Raw genomic sequence first — 16,219 nt, 5'->3', positions numbered from 1 at the left:
GTACAGCACATACACACAGAGAATTGAAATTGCGTTACTCTCAGACCCTTGGTGCATACAGATAACACTAACAGTAGAACATAAATACAGATATACAGATTAAATACAAAATACAACTATACAAATAAGGTAAAATGTAAAAAACTGACGGACAGAGGAGCATGCTGAGTGCGCACTCTCCTGAAGTCAACAACAATTGTTACACAACACAAACAGTGTTAAAGCAGCCCGATTCCGCGGGAAAACTGCGGACTTGGCAACACTGGAAAAGGGTTACCGGCACCACACGTGAAAAATAATTTCCCGACTGAGAAAATTCACGAACGCAAGTCAGAAAGCTCTAATAATACAAATCCAACACATATTTGTAGTAACGCGAGTGTCCATGTTGTTTTTACATTCCGACTTTAAAGCACAACTCGGGAAATGAGAGCATCCAAGGAGTGCGTGAATGCAGCAATTACACTTGCTCTGATGGCAGCAGGTAGATACCGTTAGCTAGCTAAGCTAAACATTTCCATGTTGTTTTCACATTCCGACTTAAAATGCAGTTAATGCAGTATTTACACTTGCTCTGACTGCAGCAGGTAGCCAACTGTTAGCTAGCTCAGCTAAACACGCTTAAAATACCTAAAGCTAAACTTTCCTTGAAATGACTTGCAATGAGAAGCGTTTCTAAACCTGTTGTCCAACAAAAGAGAAGACTATAACGTTTTTACTCCACAACTGCTTCATTTAGTGATCTGATGTGGCTTTTTGTCACAGCATGAGGCAGAAAACATGTTCTATACTGTAAAAAGCATATGGTAAAAAGGCTATGTCGATTAGCAATGGATTATAAATATACTTAATTATGATGAAAATACCAGCGATGGCTTGAATAACACAGAAAAACTATACATTGTCACAGTCAAGTGTTTATTGTCTTTGTTTTATCATTCAAAACGTTTATATCTTCTGTTTACTCAGTTACAGTGATAGCAATGCCTGTCCATATTAGGGATTTCCTGAGTCCTATTCCTTCTGTGATGCACATGTGGAGTTTATGCGCGAGGGCGCCCTCTGGCTTCCAGTATGAATGAAACAGATATTAAAGGGGTCCTATTATGCTTTTTCACTTTTTCAACTTTAGCTAGTCTGTAACGTTGCTGTTTGAGCATAAAAAAGATCTGCAAAGTTGCAAAGCTCAAAGTCCACTTCAAAAGGAGATATTTTATTTAACAGCAATCACTTTTCAAAAACTACAACGAACGACTCGTTTGGACTACAACGCATATTTTCCGGGATATGTGATATCACAAAGATCGACGAATGGGACGAGACCTGATTGAGCTGCACTAGAGAAGGCAACGAGTAGGCCTGTCGTGATAATTAAATAACCATCTAATCGCGATTATTTGATTGGTTGTTTCAGACAACCGCGATTATTGTGCTTTACGACTCAAGGGGGAGTCATACACCAAAAGAAACGGAAGAGCACCAGTTTGCTTTTCATGCACTGTATAGCCTATACAGGGCTCCAGACTCATTCTTCCCACTGGTCGCTCTTTTGCAACTAACTTTCTCAGCTGGTCGCACGAGCACATGATTTGGTCGCAATATTTATTTTTTTTTTTGAGCTACAACATGGGATTATTTTTTTTTTTGAGCTACAACATGGGATTATTCTATGCAGCTTACAAAACGTTTATTAACAAAAACGAATAAAATGAGGCATGGCACACCCCACATGCTGCATTATATACCGACTAATAAATTACAGAACGTTTAGCAAACACTGAGGAATCAAATAAATAAATAAATAAAAGAGAGCCTCCGTAATGGGAGGTAAACAGCAAAGATAACAAGTTTTTCGTTATGCTTTCAGTTTCGCTTGCCGTTTGATGTTTCTCATATGCAACAGAACTTGCAGCGCGTATGAGTTGATCAACGCGGTGGAGCCAGTGCGACCGCACACAAAATTTAGTCAGGCAGAAAAAATGGTCGCAGTCTGGAGCCCTGCTATATCATCTGAAGCCATTCCATATCTTAATGTGAGGGACAGAATTTAGGTTTACAGAAATTCATCTTCCTCCTGCTGCAGCTGTCAGTCATTCTCCGCTCAGCATTCAAACAGCACGTCACGTTCAGTTAAGACAGTCAGCAAGGAATATATCATCTCTCCAAGATGATATATTCCCATTATAATACTTTAAGTTTAACGAAGGAATTATCACAAACAGAAAGATTATTAGAAGCCTTTCTTTTTCTCATGATTTATATCTTATATTCATGAATGTATTTTGTAAGAATACAAATAGTTAACAGAATAAACATGTTTAAATTGTATAATGTGCACCAAATTTTTTTTTTTCAAGATATTGTTTTTGCTGCTAAATTATAGTCAGCTAGTTTAATTTCATAGGTTATATATTTTTAGTCAAATGTAGTTTTTCTCTGTAATGAGGACGTGAGTATTTAGTGGATTGCGTTTAACAAAGGGTTTAAAAGAGTGACCATTAGTTCCACAAACACAGTATTGATATTCTAGTGGTGTAGAAAAAAAAGTAGCGCTGGTGTTGGATCGGTATTGGCCGATTCTTAGCAATGCATATTACTAATCAAAAATTAAGTTTTGATATATTTACGGTAGGAAATTTACAAAATATCTTCATGGAACATGATCTTTACTTAATATCCTTTTTTTGGCATAAAAGAAAAATCGATAATTTAGACCCATACAATGTTTTTTTGGCTATTGCTACAAATATACCCAAGCGACTTAAGACTGGTTTTGTGCTCCAGGGTCACAAATGTGTTTATAGCGCTAAATAATGGCCAATCCATTTTTTCTTTTTTTTTTAAAGTATCGGTTCAGGCACCGGTACCATTTAAAAAGTATCGATTTGGCACCGATATCGGAAAAAACCCAAACGATACCCAACCCTAATCGTGATATTATCAGTATTGTGAGCCATGTATCGTGTATAGTTTCGTGAGGTACCCTGTGATTCCCACCCCTAGTACAGCTCTGTCCTGCTCTCCAGATATGGACTGTGAGTGAATACAAACACAAATCCTTATCATCTATCTATCCGCAGATATTTCTCCATTCCCTCCACTAAGAAGCCTTCCACATCCCCATGAACTGAAGCTGAAAATTAAATGAAGCATCACATCCAAGAAAAACCCAACCCTGTTGCAAGTTTCAACGATCCTACATTTCCAAAGGCCTGCACATTGGCAGAAGTCACTGTTTGGATAACCTAAACATTGCATGTTCTAAAAAATACAATAACAGAACTCACACAGTGAGAACATAAAACTGAATACTTGCCTTCGTCCATATGATTTCCAAGTACGTCTTTCTTCTTTCCTTGAAATGTGTGGACCTCTGGAATGATAGAGAATGCAAAGAGAGAGATAGGTTTGGTTAGTCTTGTAACAGACAATGAAAAAAAACTCTAGATCTAAATATGTTTGTTGTCCAACTGTAGAGCTGCATTTCTGGTTTATTTTATAAGTGAACATGTTTGGTTTTTCCACAAAGAACAGAGGTGAAAATCAGGTCTCACAGCTAGTCAGTTCGTTCATTGCTTTACCAAAAAAAAAAAAGTTCCCATGCTGTTTAAGTGTCACTAAGCTCCCACACTAACTAAACTACTAAAGTGTTGAAATTCCTTCTTAAAACATTGTTCTTAGATGAGAATGACTTTCTAAGCATCAACATAACACATTTTTTTGTTTGTTTTTTTCTATAGCAACTGTGCAATAAATTATGATAACAAAAGAATCAATGGAGCTGGAAACAATACAGGTACAAAACAAGTAGAACAGATACTTCTTCATACGTGGTGTTGAGAAACAGACACACCCCTCCAACTGACCTCTTTTTAGTGGCCCTATGAATACAGCTTTGTAGTTTTATCTTTTCTAATGCAAAGCCTGTTAAAGCAAATGCTCATAGTGGGCAAGGCTAATGCACAGCACAATAACGTCTGGGCTTCACATTGATTTCTCCACTTTAGGCCACACTTCAATATTTCATCAGAAGTCACTGAAAATGGAAGGCGGATCAATATGCATTAAAGTATCTAGTGAAATTATTCAGCAGTTTAAGAGATGTAGAAGTCCAAATCTGGCAGATGGTCAATAGCATGGATCAGCATGACCAAAAGCCAACAGGGACTTAAAAGCTGAAAACGCAATTTTGTTTTGATATCAACAATCGTAATTGACTCAGCTGCTAGTATGAGATCCTCATGATTAAGTTATGAATCCTTTCCATGAGTCATACAGTGACCTGTCTCAATGTACCAAATCTCAGGACCAATTCTATGTCATACAGAAAACTTATGCAGCCATTTAGCCACCAGCAAAAAGCTTTGGCTTGAGGAGAAAGAAAAAATCTAATTGTAGGATGAGATAAAGGCACAGAAATGTACTATGGGTAGTAGGGCTAGGCGATATGACGATATTATCGTATATCGACGATGTCTCGTAAGTATCGCGACGTCGATGTCAACAGTCAGGTAACAGACGATTATCGACATTATCGGGAAAAAATGACAAATGATAAACCTAGTAAAAAAATTATTTTACATAGCCCCATAGTCACCATACAGGTCTTTTTGCATGCAAGAATTAAATAATTTAGTAGGAGGGTTGGGCATCGAAAAGCTATTCCAATTTCGGAAATCAGATCAGATCAGATGCATAAGGTCAGGAATCAAATTACATGTTATAAAATTATACATTTAGATTCTGCTTCTCGATTTCTGTATGCGCTTTTATTTCCTCAACAGTTCTCCTCACAAAACGAAATTCATTTCAAACACAAATTTGATAAGAACAGAGTGGAAATTATTAGCAACATCAAAATAACAGCAAAGCTAATGTTTTCTGTTAGTTTAAGCCCAAACTAAGAAAAGTAAAACCAAACCTTGTGGCAATAATTAAGACCAAACTGAACATGGTGTGTGTTTATGGTGCATGTCGGCAATGTTGTCTCGGCGGGGGCGGGGCGTGGTGGAGGTGGGGCTTACGTAGACTATATTATCGGATATCGCGATATTTTTAAAAGCGATTATCGATAAGATATTTTTTACATATCACCCAGCCCTAATGGGTAGTTGACAAATGGTCATGGATATTTTTTTGAACATTTAGGATTTTAGGTAAAAATCGAAATTTTTGAAGGTGATTATTGTAATGAAAAATGTATGCTTTCAGATGCTGTAACTAGTCACTAGTTTTAAGCAACATTTCATTTTAATAGTTACATAATTTGACCCCCCCAAAAATGCATACAATTATAAACAATGCACTGTAGACATTTTATTAAAACTATGGAAATTTTTTTAATTAAAAATTTACTTTTCTATAAATAACATTTAGACAAGTTGTCTTTTTTTTTTTTTTTTGGAAAACTTATTTCCAAAAAATAAATTTAATTTATTTACTGAAATTCTGCTATTCAGTTAACTGAGGCGGCTACATTTTTAATTAATCTAAAAATTGTATAATTAAATTGAGAAGTTTAAATAGATGATAAAGCGCAGATTGTTCATTATTATTTCCTGATGAAGTAAGTTTTAAAAAAGTAGCCTATATTTATCAAGGGACAATGAAAACTAGTGCGGTGTTCGATACATCGATACGACAATGTATCGTCACAGAGATTTGACGATAAGAGTGCCGATACAGCTGTCCCTGTATCAATATTGTGGCATGTGTGCAGCAGTGGACCGTGCTTAATTTAAATACAAGAACAATGTTTCTAAAAAATAATGAATAGCGCATAATATATAGGCTACAACAAGGTTTAATCTGGCCGCAGAGGAACACAACCGGGGTTGCCTTATATAAAGAAGAGACGTAATCCCCGAAACAGATCTTCACACTTGCACAATACGGAAATATCTGCTAAATGTGCTACTTATCTTTGTCAACCTAGCAACCATGTGTACACGCTCTCTCTCCACTGTGGATCAACGCACTTGCTTTCTGAAAACACTGGTAAGCTTGCCAGTAGCGATCTCCACTTCAAGTCTATTCTCAGAAAAGTGTAATTCATCAAGTGTTCATTTATGAGAGAGAGAGAGGCTGAGTATGTATGTATTACCACCGTTTTGCCGCGTTTCTCTATTAACAGTGAATCTGTGGCTTTAATTCCAGTAGAAACAATGATGTTACCAGCTCCTTGTTGAGAAAGATAATGTAGCTCTTGAGCGATTAAGCTATTTAGTTGATAAAACTACGGGGCAGTGCTAAAAAATTTGTTCCTGAATGTTTGAATGCGGCCGCAACGTGATCTGTGTGAGTGACTGAGCGTGTGTGTGCGTTAGATACAGTGAAGTTTAGAACTCTTCTAATTTTTTTTTTTTTTTTTTAAACGTAGAGAGTGTGTTAATTTGTGCAATGATAACCTATAAGCAATGTAAAAATTATTTTTTAATATTAGAATGAGTACATTACAATATAAATTTATTAAAACGAGTACATTATTACTTATGGGCTTAAAAACAAGATGCAAACAATCAGAATATAGTACCTGGTGGGGAGTGCCCAATGCAAGCATGAAACATATGCCATTACCTATATTGTACTGTGGTACAATTATGGAGGCCCTTCATAATGCAGAGGTCAACTACCTGCTCTTCCAATAGTTAGAAATGGCACTATAGTGTGCAGTGTTTAATAAACAGTGGTTTTACTAAATTCTGCTGAGGTGAAATTCAGTGCAGTCCTGTATCGCGATACGTATCGTATTGTGAACTCTACATCGTGATATGTATCGTATTGTGACATTGCTGGTGATACACAGCCCTAATGAAAACGTGTTATGTCAACTACCCATACAAGGCACAGAAACACATGATCTTCCAGTCTGTGAGTCAGAGTTCCCTGAGAAGATAGACGAGTCACAGCTTGCCCTCACTCTACCATCACACTTTAACGTTCAAACCCCCCCACACCCCCCAACCCAAAACTCATTCATGTATCCTAGTCTACACTATTACACTACTAATGGAGTGAACAGAAAAGCACAGCTGAGTACAAGTCACTGGAACAATGCACACAGCAGATCTGATGACTGCTTCATTGAAGCCGCGCTTCCATGCCACAGACTCAAGCTTTCCACAAACACACACATGCACACACACACAAAAAAAAAGGATGGGAGGGATATGAGCATTTTAAAACAAACAAGAGTACAGAAAATAATCAGTGTTGTCTCTGAAAATAGACCGCTTTCCCTTCTTTGTCCACAGTAGAAAGCACAGGAATGTTATCAGAGGCCGAAAGGACAGCAACTGTGTGAATGGATTGGTTTTCTTATTTGTACACAAAAAGGGTAGGGCTACATATGAATAAGTTTTTAATGCATTGATTGTCTTCTGGTTTATGTCACGTCAAAATGTCTCAGTGTTATTTGTCCATACAATGAAAGTGTTTTGTCCAATGTTGTTTTGGACTCATATGACTTTCATGGTATGGACAAACAGTTAAAACACTCTTTTTGCATTTCACAGAAGAAAGTCACTGAGGTTTGAAATGACATGAAGGTTAGTAAATAAGAACAGAGCTTTCATTTTTGGGCAAACCTTAACACAGTGAATGAGAGACCAATGAAAAGGTCTTCCCCTCAGTTTCTAAAGTTAGTGGTGGTAGTAAACAATGCGAGCATGGTTCTGTTACCTTTAGGTTTACTAGCAGTTCTGGTCGCTATGCAAGAGAAGAGCTTGAGCACCCCCTTCCATGAGTACACAGGCTGTAGTCTAATAGAAGCCGACATGAGGAGCAGATAGACTCTTCATCATGCTCTTTCCATAAAAACAAAAGGGCCCATATGAGAGGGTCCCTACTTGCCCATTTCACGCTCGTTTTCCTAGTCTTCTAAAACCAGCGTAAGATAGAAACACAGCTCCAACAGGTCTCCTAGGGCCACAGTAAGGTATCCCCCACCCCCAACCTCCCAAAGGAGAAAGGGATGAGTCCCGAACACCTACACTCACACAATCTGCATAATTCCAGCAGCCGATCCTCAAAGTGGAGAGCAGGAGATTTGTGTTTTAAAAGACTTTTTTCTTCAATAAAGAACAGCCCAGAATGAGCACAAAGTAAGTTGGTATAGCAAAAAGTGTGTGTGGGGGGTGGGGGAAGGATTCGCTGTAATCTAGGAATGTTACACAAGTAGATCCAGTTTCCAGTGCCTGGAAGGAGACTTCAGCAGCAATCTTCAGAAAGAGGGGGGAAAAAAAACTAAAAACAGGGTTAAGGAGTTGAGCTGTCTGGCTTTTTCCCCTCTAAAAGCACATTCCAGGACTCGTTTGAGAAAGACCACTCCCAGGACTTTCGAAGTACTCCGTCAGCTCTCCAAGTGAAGAAAACGGAGAGGAAAGAAACATGCTGTTGCAGAGGAGCGAACTCTCAGAACGACCGCGGAAAGAAGGAGAGAGTCCCGCCTGCACAGTCACTGCTGTTGCCTGTAGGATGAGGAGTCAAATGTCAGTCTGAAGTCAGCATGCTCGCTCTTCTCTGGTTCTCTCTCTTTCTGAAGAGGAGGAGGAGGAGTGGGAACGGTTCATGGGCCCAGCCGTGTCAGGTTACACAGCTCCTCCTCTTGCCACTGCCTCTATTCACATCGCCCAGACAAAGATATTTTACAGCATGGCACCTCTATGACAGCCGGCAACTTAAACAAAACACTGAACGATCACACATGCTGCTCATAAACGGCTCTAACAAAACCACAAATACAGAGCAATGCAGCTTTACAGGCACTATAATGCCTTGATAAGTAGAGAGAGAGAGAGAGAGAGAGAGAATGTGGCACATTACAACCATAGACTGTATAAAAACATGGACGTAGTGTCCGTGACGTCACCCGTAGGGTTCCGAAGATAGTTTTTGAAGCTCAAAAGTGGGCGGAGGCGGCCGTCGCCATCTTGGCTGCGAGTCCCCGCACGTCACTCCCGGATAATCGAAGATTGGCAAAGAGGCGGGAGCTGGTTGTTGAAACCACACCCACCTAGCTCGATGGTGGTGACAGCAGCGACAGTCCACCTGTCACTCAAGTGGCCACGCCCTTAATTATGCAGAACTTTAAGGCTTAATATAAATTAAACGGATGAGTTATAAAAAAATTCACCCCCCTCACAGTTGTCATGAAGGACAAAATTAGCTATATAGACCAAAATAATTTTTTGAACCAGGCTGTAAACATGTTTTTTTCTGCTGTAAAGTTAGGCATATTAACATGGGGAGTCTATGGCAGTGTTTTCCAACCGGGGTGCCGCGGCGTACAACAAATACAATATCGCCAACCTTAACTGCTATAAAGAAGCTCAAAGCGTAGAGCCACATCATACAGCACCAAGTATCACCTCTCACCACTACCCAAAATACACCAGCGCATGCCCAACATGCTTAGAATAAGGCTAATAAAAACAATCTGACCTTTCTTTTCTTAAAACTGACATTAAGGCCTGGACAACAACCCCATTTGTGCAGTGTGACACTACAGGGCTCTGACTGTCTCGTGTGACCTTTGGTCTCTCGCCTCCGTCAAAAAATGCCCTGTAGATTTAGGTAGTGATAACATGGCAATAGGGCTGAAACGATTAGTCGACATTATCGACATCGACAATAAAAAATTTCGACAAATATTTTTGTTGTCGAGTAGTCGTTTGATCTCATATGTATAGGATCATATTCCTGCCAAATGTATTGCAGTCGCGGATAAAAAAAAATAAGCGTGAAACCAAAATTTAAAAACGCAAGTAAAATTATATTGCACAAAATTTAAAAATGAAAGCAAAGTTTTCAGAATAGCAAACAATGGTCACGGATCAAAAAATAATAAGTGTAAATCAAAAATGTAATAACGCATTTAAAAAAAAATAATAAGCACGAATCAAAACTTTAAACACATTTAAAATCATATTAAACACTGAAATATTAATGTAAAATTATCCGAATTGCACACAAAATCATGTTTTCCTTGGTTATATTTCTCTGTTTTTTGTACTCTCAGACATTTTCTGCACATATTTGAATTTTTTGTATGCTTATGCTGTTTTTCCCTTTGCTCTTTATTCCACATTCTGCGCTTCTTCCAAATGTTGCGGTTAAGAGTTTCATGTAAATCAGGGAGGGCTAAAACATCATCATTGGTCCACTAGTTCTAGATTGACAGCTCCTCCTCTAGCCAATCAGTCGAAGAGGGGCGGTGACGTCACTCCAACGTGCCTCATTAAGGCTGATTTATACTTCTGCGTCGGACCTACGCCGTAGCCTTTACGCCGTAGGCTATGCGTCAGTTTTCATTTATACTTCTGCGTCGTTGTCCGCGTTGACGTGCAGTACACATGCAAACCGCTAGTCTGCAGTGTCTACGGGCATGTTGCTGGTGTAACCCGCAGTACCACGGCAAAAGCCGAAGAAGAAGCGGCTCGTCGGAGAAGCATTATAGTCGTGACGGCGGCAAATAAATATCAAATCATTAAATTATTATTTAAAACTACAAAAAGGAGACAACAACATCAAGAGGTGGATTTTTGGAGAGGTGCACGTCAGGCTACGGCGTAGGGTGTGTGTCTATGTGTAGGCTACGGCGTAGGTTCGACGCAGAAGTATAAATTGGGCTTTACTGCCGATGCTCAGTGTTCTGTTCACTTGTACAGGTGAAAATGGACAACTGTCGGCTGGGAAACATCTTTCCATACAGGACACCGTTATATGTGTCTGTCTGTCACTGCTGTACGCTTACCTGGCGATCCATTAACGTTAAATGAGTAAATCGGTAAATTAATTTTGAATTAATGTAATGTTTTTTGCATTGAAAATGATAGTGCTACAGAGTAGACAGTTACAGAGGCCAGGTGGATTTGATATACACAATGATTTATTGTGTTGTGTTTATTTGCATAGCTACATATATAATTGCCTAACACTATCATATTAATGTTTCAAATACATAAAGTTACACATGTTTATTTGCATAGCTACATATATAATTGCCTAACACTATCATATTAATGTTTCAAATACATAAAGTTATACATAACAACAATATGAAAGTAAAACAGCCAGTAGGTGGCGGTAAGTTACTGTCTTTAGAATAAGACATTAAATCATTCATTCAAATGGCTGATTCATTCAGTGAGGAATAAAGAGAATCATTCAATACGAAAAGCTGCTGTGTTGCTTGTAGAGGACACTGTTCTGCTGTGCCTTTGTTTGGACTCTTTGTCGAAATAGAGCAAACTGAGAAAATAGTTACTATTAATAGTAAACTCACTCAAAATATATTTCTTGTTATATTGATTCAGTTCAATAAACATTTGCAATGGTCCTGATATTAGGAAAAACACTCTTCCTCGTGTTTTGCTTAACTGTATGTCATAAAATAAATTAGTATATAGTGCCATTCTTTACAAACAACATTTATTTTAAATGGTAAGCCTATAACTCATTTAAAACAAAACTAAAAACTGAACCTCCTGCTGGGCTCACATACCTCTCATTTTCCATGTGTGAATCATTAGATGCGGTGTAACATTTGGTTGATAAACTATTAGCCTATTTATTTTGTAAAGAAGGGTTTGTACTTCTCTCGTATCTGAATATCTACTTAAACAACATCCTTCACATATGCAATAAATTTGTTTGGAAAACACCACGGCATGGCGATGTTCGCGCTGACCAGCAAATATGCAACGTGTAGTCCAGAAAATACCAAATAGCAAAAAATTTTGTGGGACCCCCCTGGCTTTGAGTCACGACATGAACCCCAGTTTGAAAACCCCTGCTCTTACTCATATTATCCTCTCCTAACAGTAATAACCATAAGACTTATAATCAGTCAGGTAAAGGCGAGCCAGGCACATCAGTCACTTCGTGAGGCCGCTGCATTTAGTGGCTGATCCCTTTCGAGATGTGACCGGAGGCGAATAAATACAGGTGAATATAACCGCGACAGGTCGCTAGGACGGCTCATTTAATGTTAACGGATCGCCAGGTAGGCGTACAGCAGTGACAGACAGACACATATAACGGTGCCCTGTATGGAAACATGTTTCCCAGCCGACAGTTGTCCATTTTTACCTGTACAAGTGAACAGAACACTGAGCATCGGCAGTAATGAGGCGCGTTGGAGTGACGTCACCGCCCTTCTTCGACTGATTGGCTAGAGGAGGAGCTGTCAATCTAGAACTAGTGGACCAATGATGATGTTTTAGCCCTCACTGATTTACATGAAACTCTAACTGCAACATTTGGAAGAAGAAGCGCAGAACGTGGAATAAAGAGCATACAAAAAAACAGCATAAGCATACAAAAAATTAAAATATGTGCAGAAAATGTCTGAGAGCACAAAAAACAGAGAAATATAAGCAAGGAAAACATGATTTTGTGCGCAGTTCGGATAATTTTGCATTCATATTTCAGTTTTGTGCAATATGATTTTAAATGTGTTTAAAGTTTTGATTCATGTTATTAAATTTTTGATTTACACATTATCTTTTGATCCGTGATCAGTTTGTTATTCTGAAAACTTTGCTTTAATTTTTTAATTTTGTGCAATATAATTTTACTTGCGTTTTTAAATGGTTTCACGCTTGTTATTTTTTTTATCCGCGACTGCAATACATTTGGCAGGAAAATGATCCCATACATATGACCTAATGAAAGAGCCTGCAATAACACGGTTTGACCAGTGTGGCGCTTTAGCGCAAGACTGTAATTCAGCTCTCCTGATGCAATTCAAGAGAAGACACAGCACTTCAGACAGAGCAAACACAGCCGAACCCGAGGCTGCTGAGCAGCTTTTGTCCTTTTGTTCAGCCCTGACCCCTTGAAGATCAAGTTAATTTTATTTACTTTTTTTTCTCTGTAGCGCCAGATCACAACAGAAGTCATTTAAAGTTACCTTTTCTATAGAACAGGTCTATACCTTGTTCCTTGTAGCCTTATGTTATTTATCTTATTTACACGACGGCATGTCATTTCTGTCTCTACGTTACATGGCCGCGCTCTCTGCATCGCGCACAGTGGAGTTCCGCCCCGATGCGCGCACACACAAGTGAACACACTCCCACTCCCACTAGTATTTGTAAATATTAAGCCGCAAAACGACTATTTAAATATGAATTCTATGTGTTATGCCGGGTTCAGACTACACAATATTTTTGTCGGTCACGATAGTCACTACCATTATAAGTGTTTGATCACCACATTTGAGTGATCATTGCAAAAAATGTGTTTATGTATATATATTCTGTTTATGTCTATACTGTATTCTATATATAGTACCAGTCAAATGTTTGGACACACGAATGGGAAAGTGTCCAAACTTTTGACTGGTACTGTACTATAATATACACAAAGAATATCGGCCGTTTTTTTTACTCCCTAATATCGGTATCGGCCCCAAAAAACCCATATCGGTCGGGCTGTAATAAATACATGAACATCTTCAGAACTGCTCTGAGAGTCACTTCATGACAATGGCGCAGACAGGGGAGGGGCCATGGGGGCACTTGCCCCCCCTGAAAACTGATTGGCCCCCCTAGTGTGCCCCCACCCTTCAACGTGTCTGTCAGTCAAAAATTCAAATCATATCTTTCGGCTAGCATTTGAATTCCGCGATGATCTGAACAACTGGAGCTGCTGTTTTCCAATTAAAAAAGCACATGGTAAGTTGATCTATTTTATATTCCTTATTATTTTTCAATTAGCGAGTTGTTGCAGCGCTAGATTTTGGTACCGTCTTTCAGTGTTAGGACAGACCAGGTTTGATGTTAGTTCCTAGACCAAGATAATAATCAGAATGCTCTGTGGCTGAATGTAATACATAATAAATAATTAACACAATCAGGGTTTTCCTGCTTTGAGATTTTGAATTTGAGATACTGAAGTGGTCTTGAGTTAACGTTACGTGACTGCACTTGCAAATTTAAAGATTTCTAATAACTTGACTTTGATTTGAGAACTCTAAATTAAATCTAAATTAAATATCGCTTGACTTGATATGACTTTATAAGAATTATAATTAAACAAAAAAATGAAAAATCTTTGCGACAATAGCCTATACAAAATGCAAGCCACAGAGGCCTCTGGTCAGATCTATGCGGCTGCATGACGCTGTGCAAACACAGAACAATATAGGGGTAGAGAGAATCTACGAACAAATTTTGGGGTATGCACAATTTGCAACCCGAGCATGACCTCGAACTTCGTTCACCACATGTATGGGTATGCACCTGTTTCTTATGGATTATTTGACTAATATCTAGAGATTATTAAGATATTTTGTATGTGTAGCTTGTGTTTTATAAACCTTGTTAATAATCATTAATAGCACGTTTTGTAGTTTCAATAATGTGACCAATGTCAAATTTAACGTTTCGTTTAGAAACTTAGTGCTTTAAACCTTTCACACATATTTAGTTTCTGTCATCATTTACTCTTCCTCATGTTATTCCTAACCTTCATGATTTGGTTAGGAATAAGAACTTCAAAATAGAACTGCATGATTCTGCATAAATTGAGGGGGTTTTTTTCTTCCTTTTTTTCCACCAATGGAAGTTGTGGTTCTCTCGTGATTCTGAAGAAAAAACAGTTGTGGTTATTTAATGAAAGGCTTAATAACAGCCAGTTTGAAGGGTTTTGGTACATATCCTAATTAGGGTTGGGTACCAAAACCTTTATGAACGGTATTTACTGGACCAAATCAGAATGCAAATTTTGCTGCCTCATTTCGGTGCCACTTAAATGCCTGAGCTGTCGATTGAAATAATTGCCCTCTAGTGCTCCAAAATGGATGTAAGAAGCATCATCACCGCATGTGATCGCTAGTTAAATTATACTGCATTCATGTGGTGTCAGAATAATCAGAAAAAATTATTCATGAATTATTAATTGAAAATTCACATGAACCCAAGTCGGAAAGCTCTGATGATACAAATTCAACAATCTTTGTAGTAATGTTAGTGTCCATGTTGTTTTCACATTCCGACTTAAAAGCACAACTCGGGAAATGAGAGCATTCGAGGAGCGCGTGAATGCAGTAGGGATATGCCGGTATCAAATTTTCATGTTGCAGTTAATTGCTAATGCTTTTATCACGGTATACGGTATTATCACAATATATACACATCGTACACACAGTTTATATCTGAACTATAAACTTTTATCCTAGTACTTCTGTGATTTGAATGTTTGTAACACAGAAATAATGATACTGTGTGGCTGAAAATACTGTGAAGCTGTTTCATTCATGACAGCTGCTCTCTTTAAGTCAATGGCAGTGCGAACGCAAATTTAAATGTTCAGATCACACTGGTGTGATAGTACTCTGCACGGACGAACCACGTGATCACAACATTGATCACACACGTCAAAGGTTGAGGAATGAAACAGACGAATCACTGTAATTTAGGAATAGAATCACGTTGGCGTTTGAATCGCGTTCGCGATCTGGTAGGGCTGTGCAATTAATCGCATGCGATTGTCATGCGCATCTCCTCAGTAAAGCCGGTCCTGTGATTAGTAGTAAATCTCCCATCACCTGCTTCCAATGTGAGCAGCATTCACTACACAGAGCATCCTATCAGTCATCTCTCCTTACTCTGTTTATGTGGTAAGTGAAATGTTATGTACTGTAATGTAACAGGCTACCGTTAGCAAGCGGCTAATCATGTCCCTTTAGTGGCTCCGTAGAACGCGTTATTTGTTTTCCGTGCCTTTCTGCATACGGATTCACGCTTTGGGCACACCCCCTAACCCCGTCCCCCGATGTCATCTTCCATCACGATGTTTCACTGTAGACATCGTCCGATGCCAATTTGGTAGACATCGCCCAACCCTAATTGTCATATGGCAACAAAATGGCTTCTTGAATGTTGGTTGATTTAATAGACTTAATTGTTATATTCCGTATTACATAAATAATTAATACAAAAGTAATTTGATATTTATTCAGTTGTTTAATTTTCCCTAAATATTTCATTCTTTTAAATGTTTGTCCTTAATTACAATATTACAAAATATATATTATAAATTCAGAAACTGAAAACAGATCACAGAAATGGTACAGTCATCTCCTGAATTCAACATTGTTTTTCTCTTAATGAATGAATTGAATCTTTTATGTTTTTATATTTTTTGAGTAAAATTATACACCTATGGTACCAAAGTGTCATATCACCCATACATAATCTTCTAAACTCAAAAA

At 38.3% G+C, this 16,219-nt stretch overlaps 1 protein-coding gene across 1 annotated transcript in view; it reads right to left on the bottom strand.

Annotated features, from left to right (window-relative positions):
- LOC107672262 (E3 ubiquitin-protein ligase Siah1) overlaps nt 1–16,219 on the bottom strand; it is a 31,800-nt gene that overhangs the window by 9,592 nt on the left and 5,989 nt on the right. Inside the window, exon 2 of the mRNA XM_016465382.1 lies at nt 3,317–3,373. Coding sequence (XP_016320868.1) covers nt 3,317–3,326 — 10 coding nt within the window. The 5' untranslated portion in view covers nt 3,327–3,373. The remainder of the gene's footprint in view (nt 1–3,316; nt 3,374–16,219) is intronic.

Source organism: Sinocyclocheilus anshuiensis, unplaced genomic scaffold, assembly GCF_001515605.1.
Source record: "Sinocyclocheilus anshuiensis isolate Anshui unplaced genomic scaffold, SAMN03320099.WGS_v1.1 scaffold997, whole genome shotgun sequence".
NCBI lineage: Eukaryota > Metazoa > Chordata > Actinopteri > Cypriniformes > Cyprinidae > Sinocyclocheilus > Sinocyclocheilus anshuiensis.
Note: the sequence above shows the minus strand (reverse complement) of the source record. Positions and strands in the feature narration are given on the sequence as shown.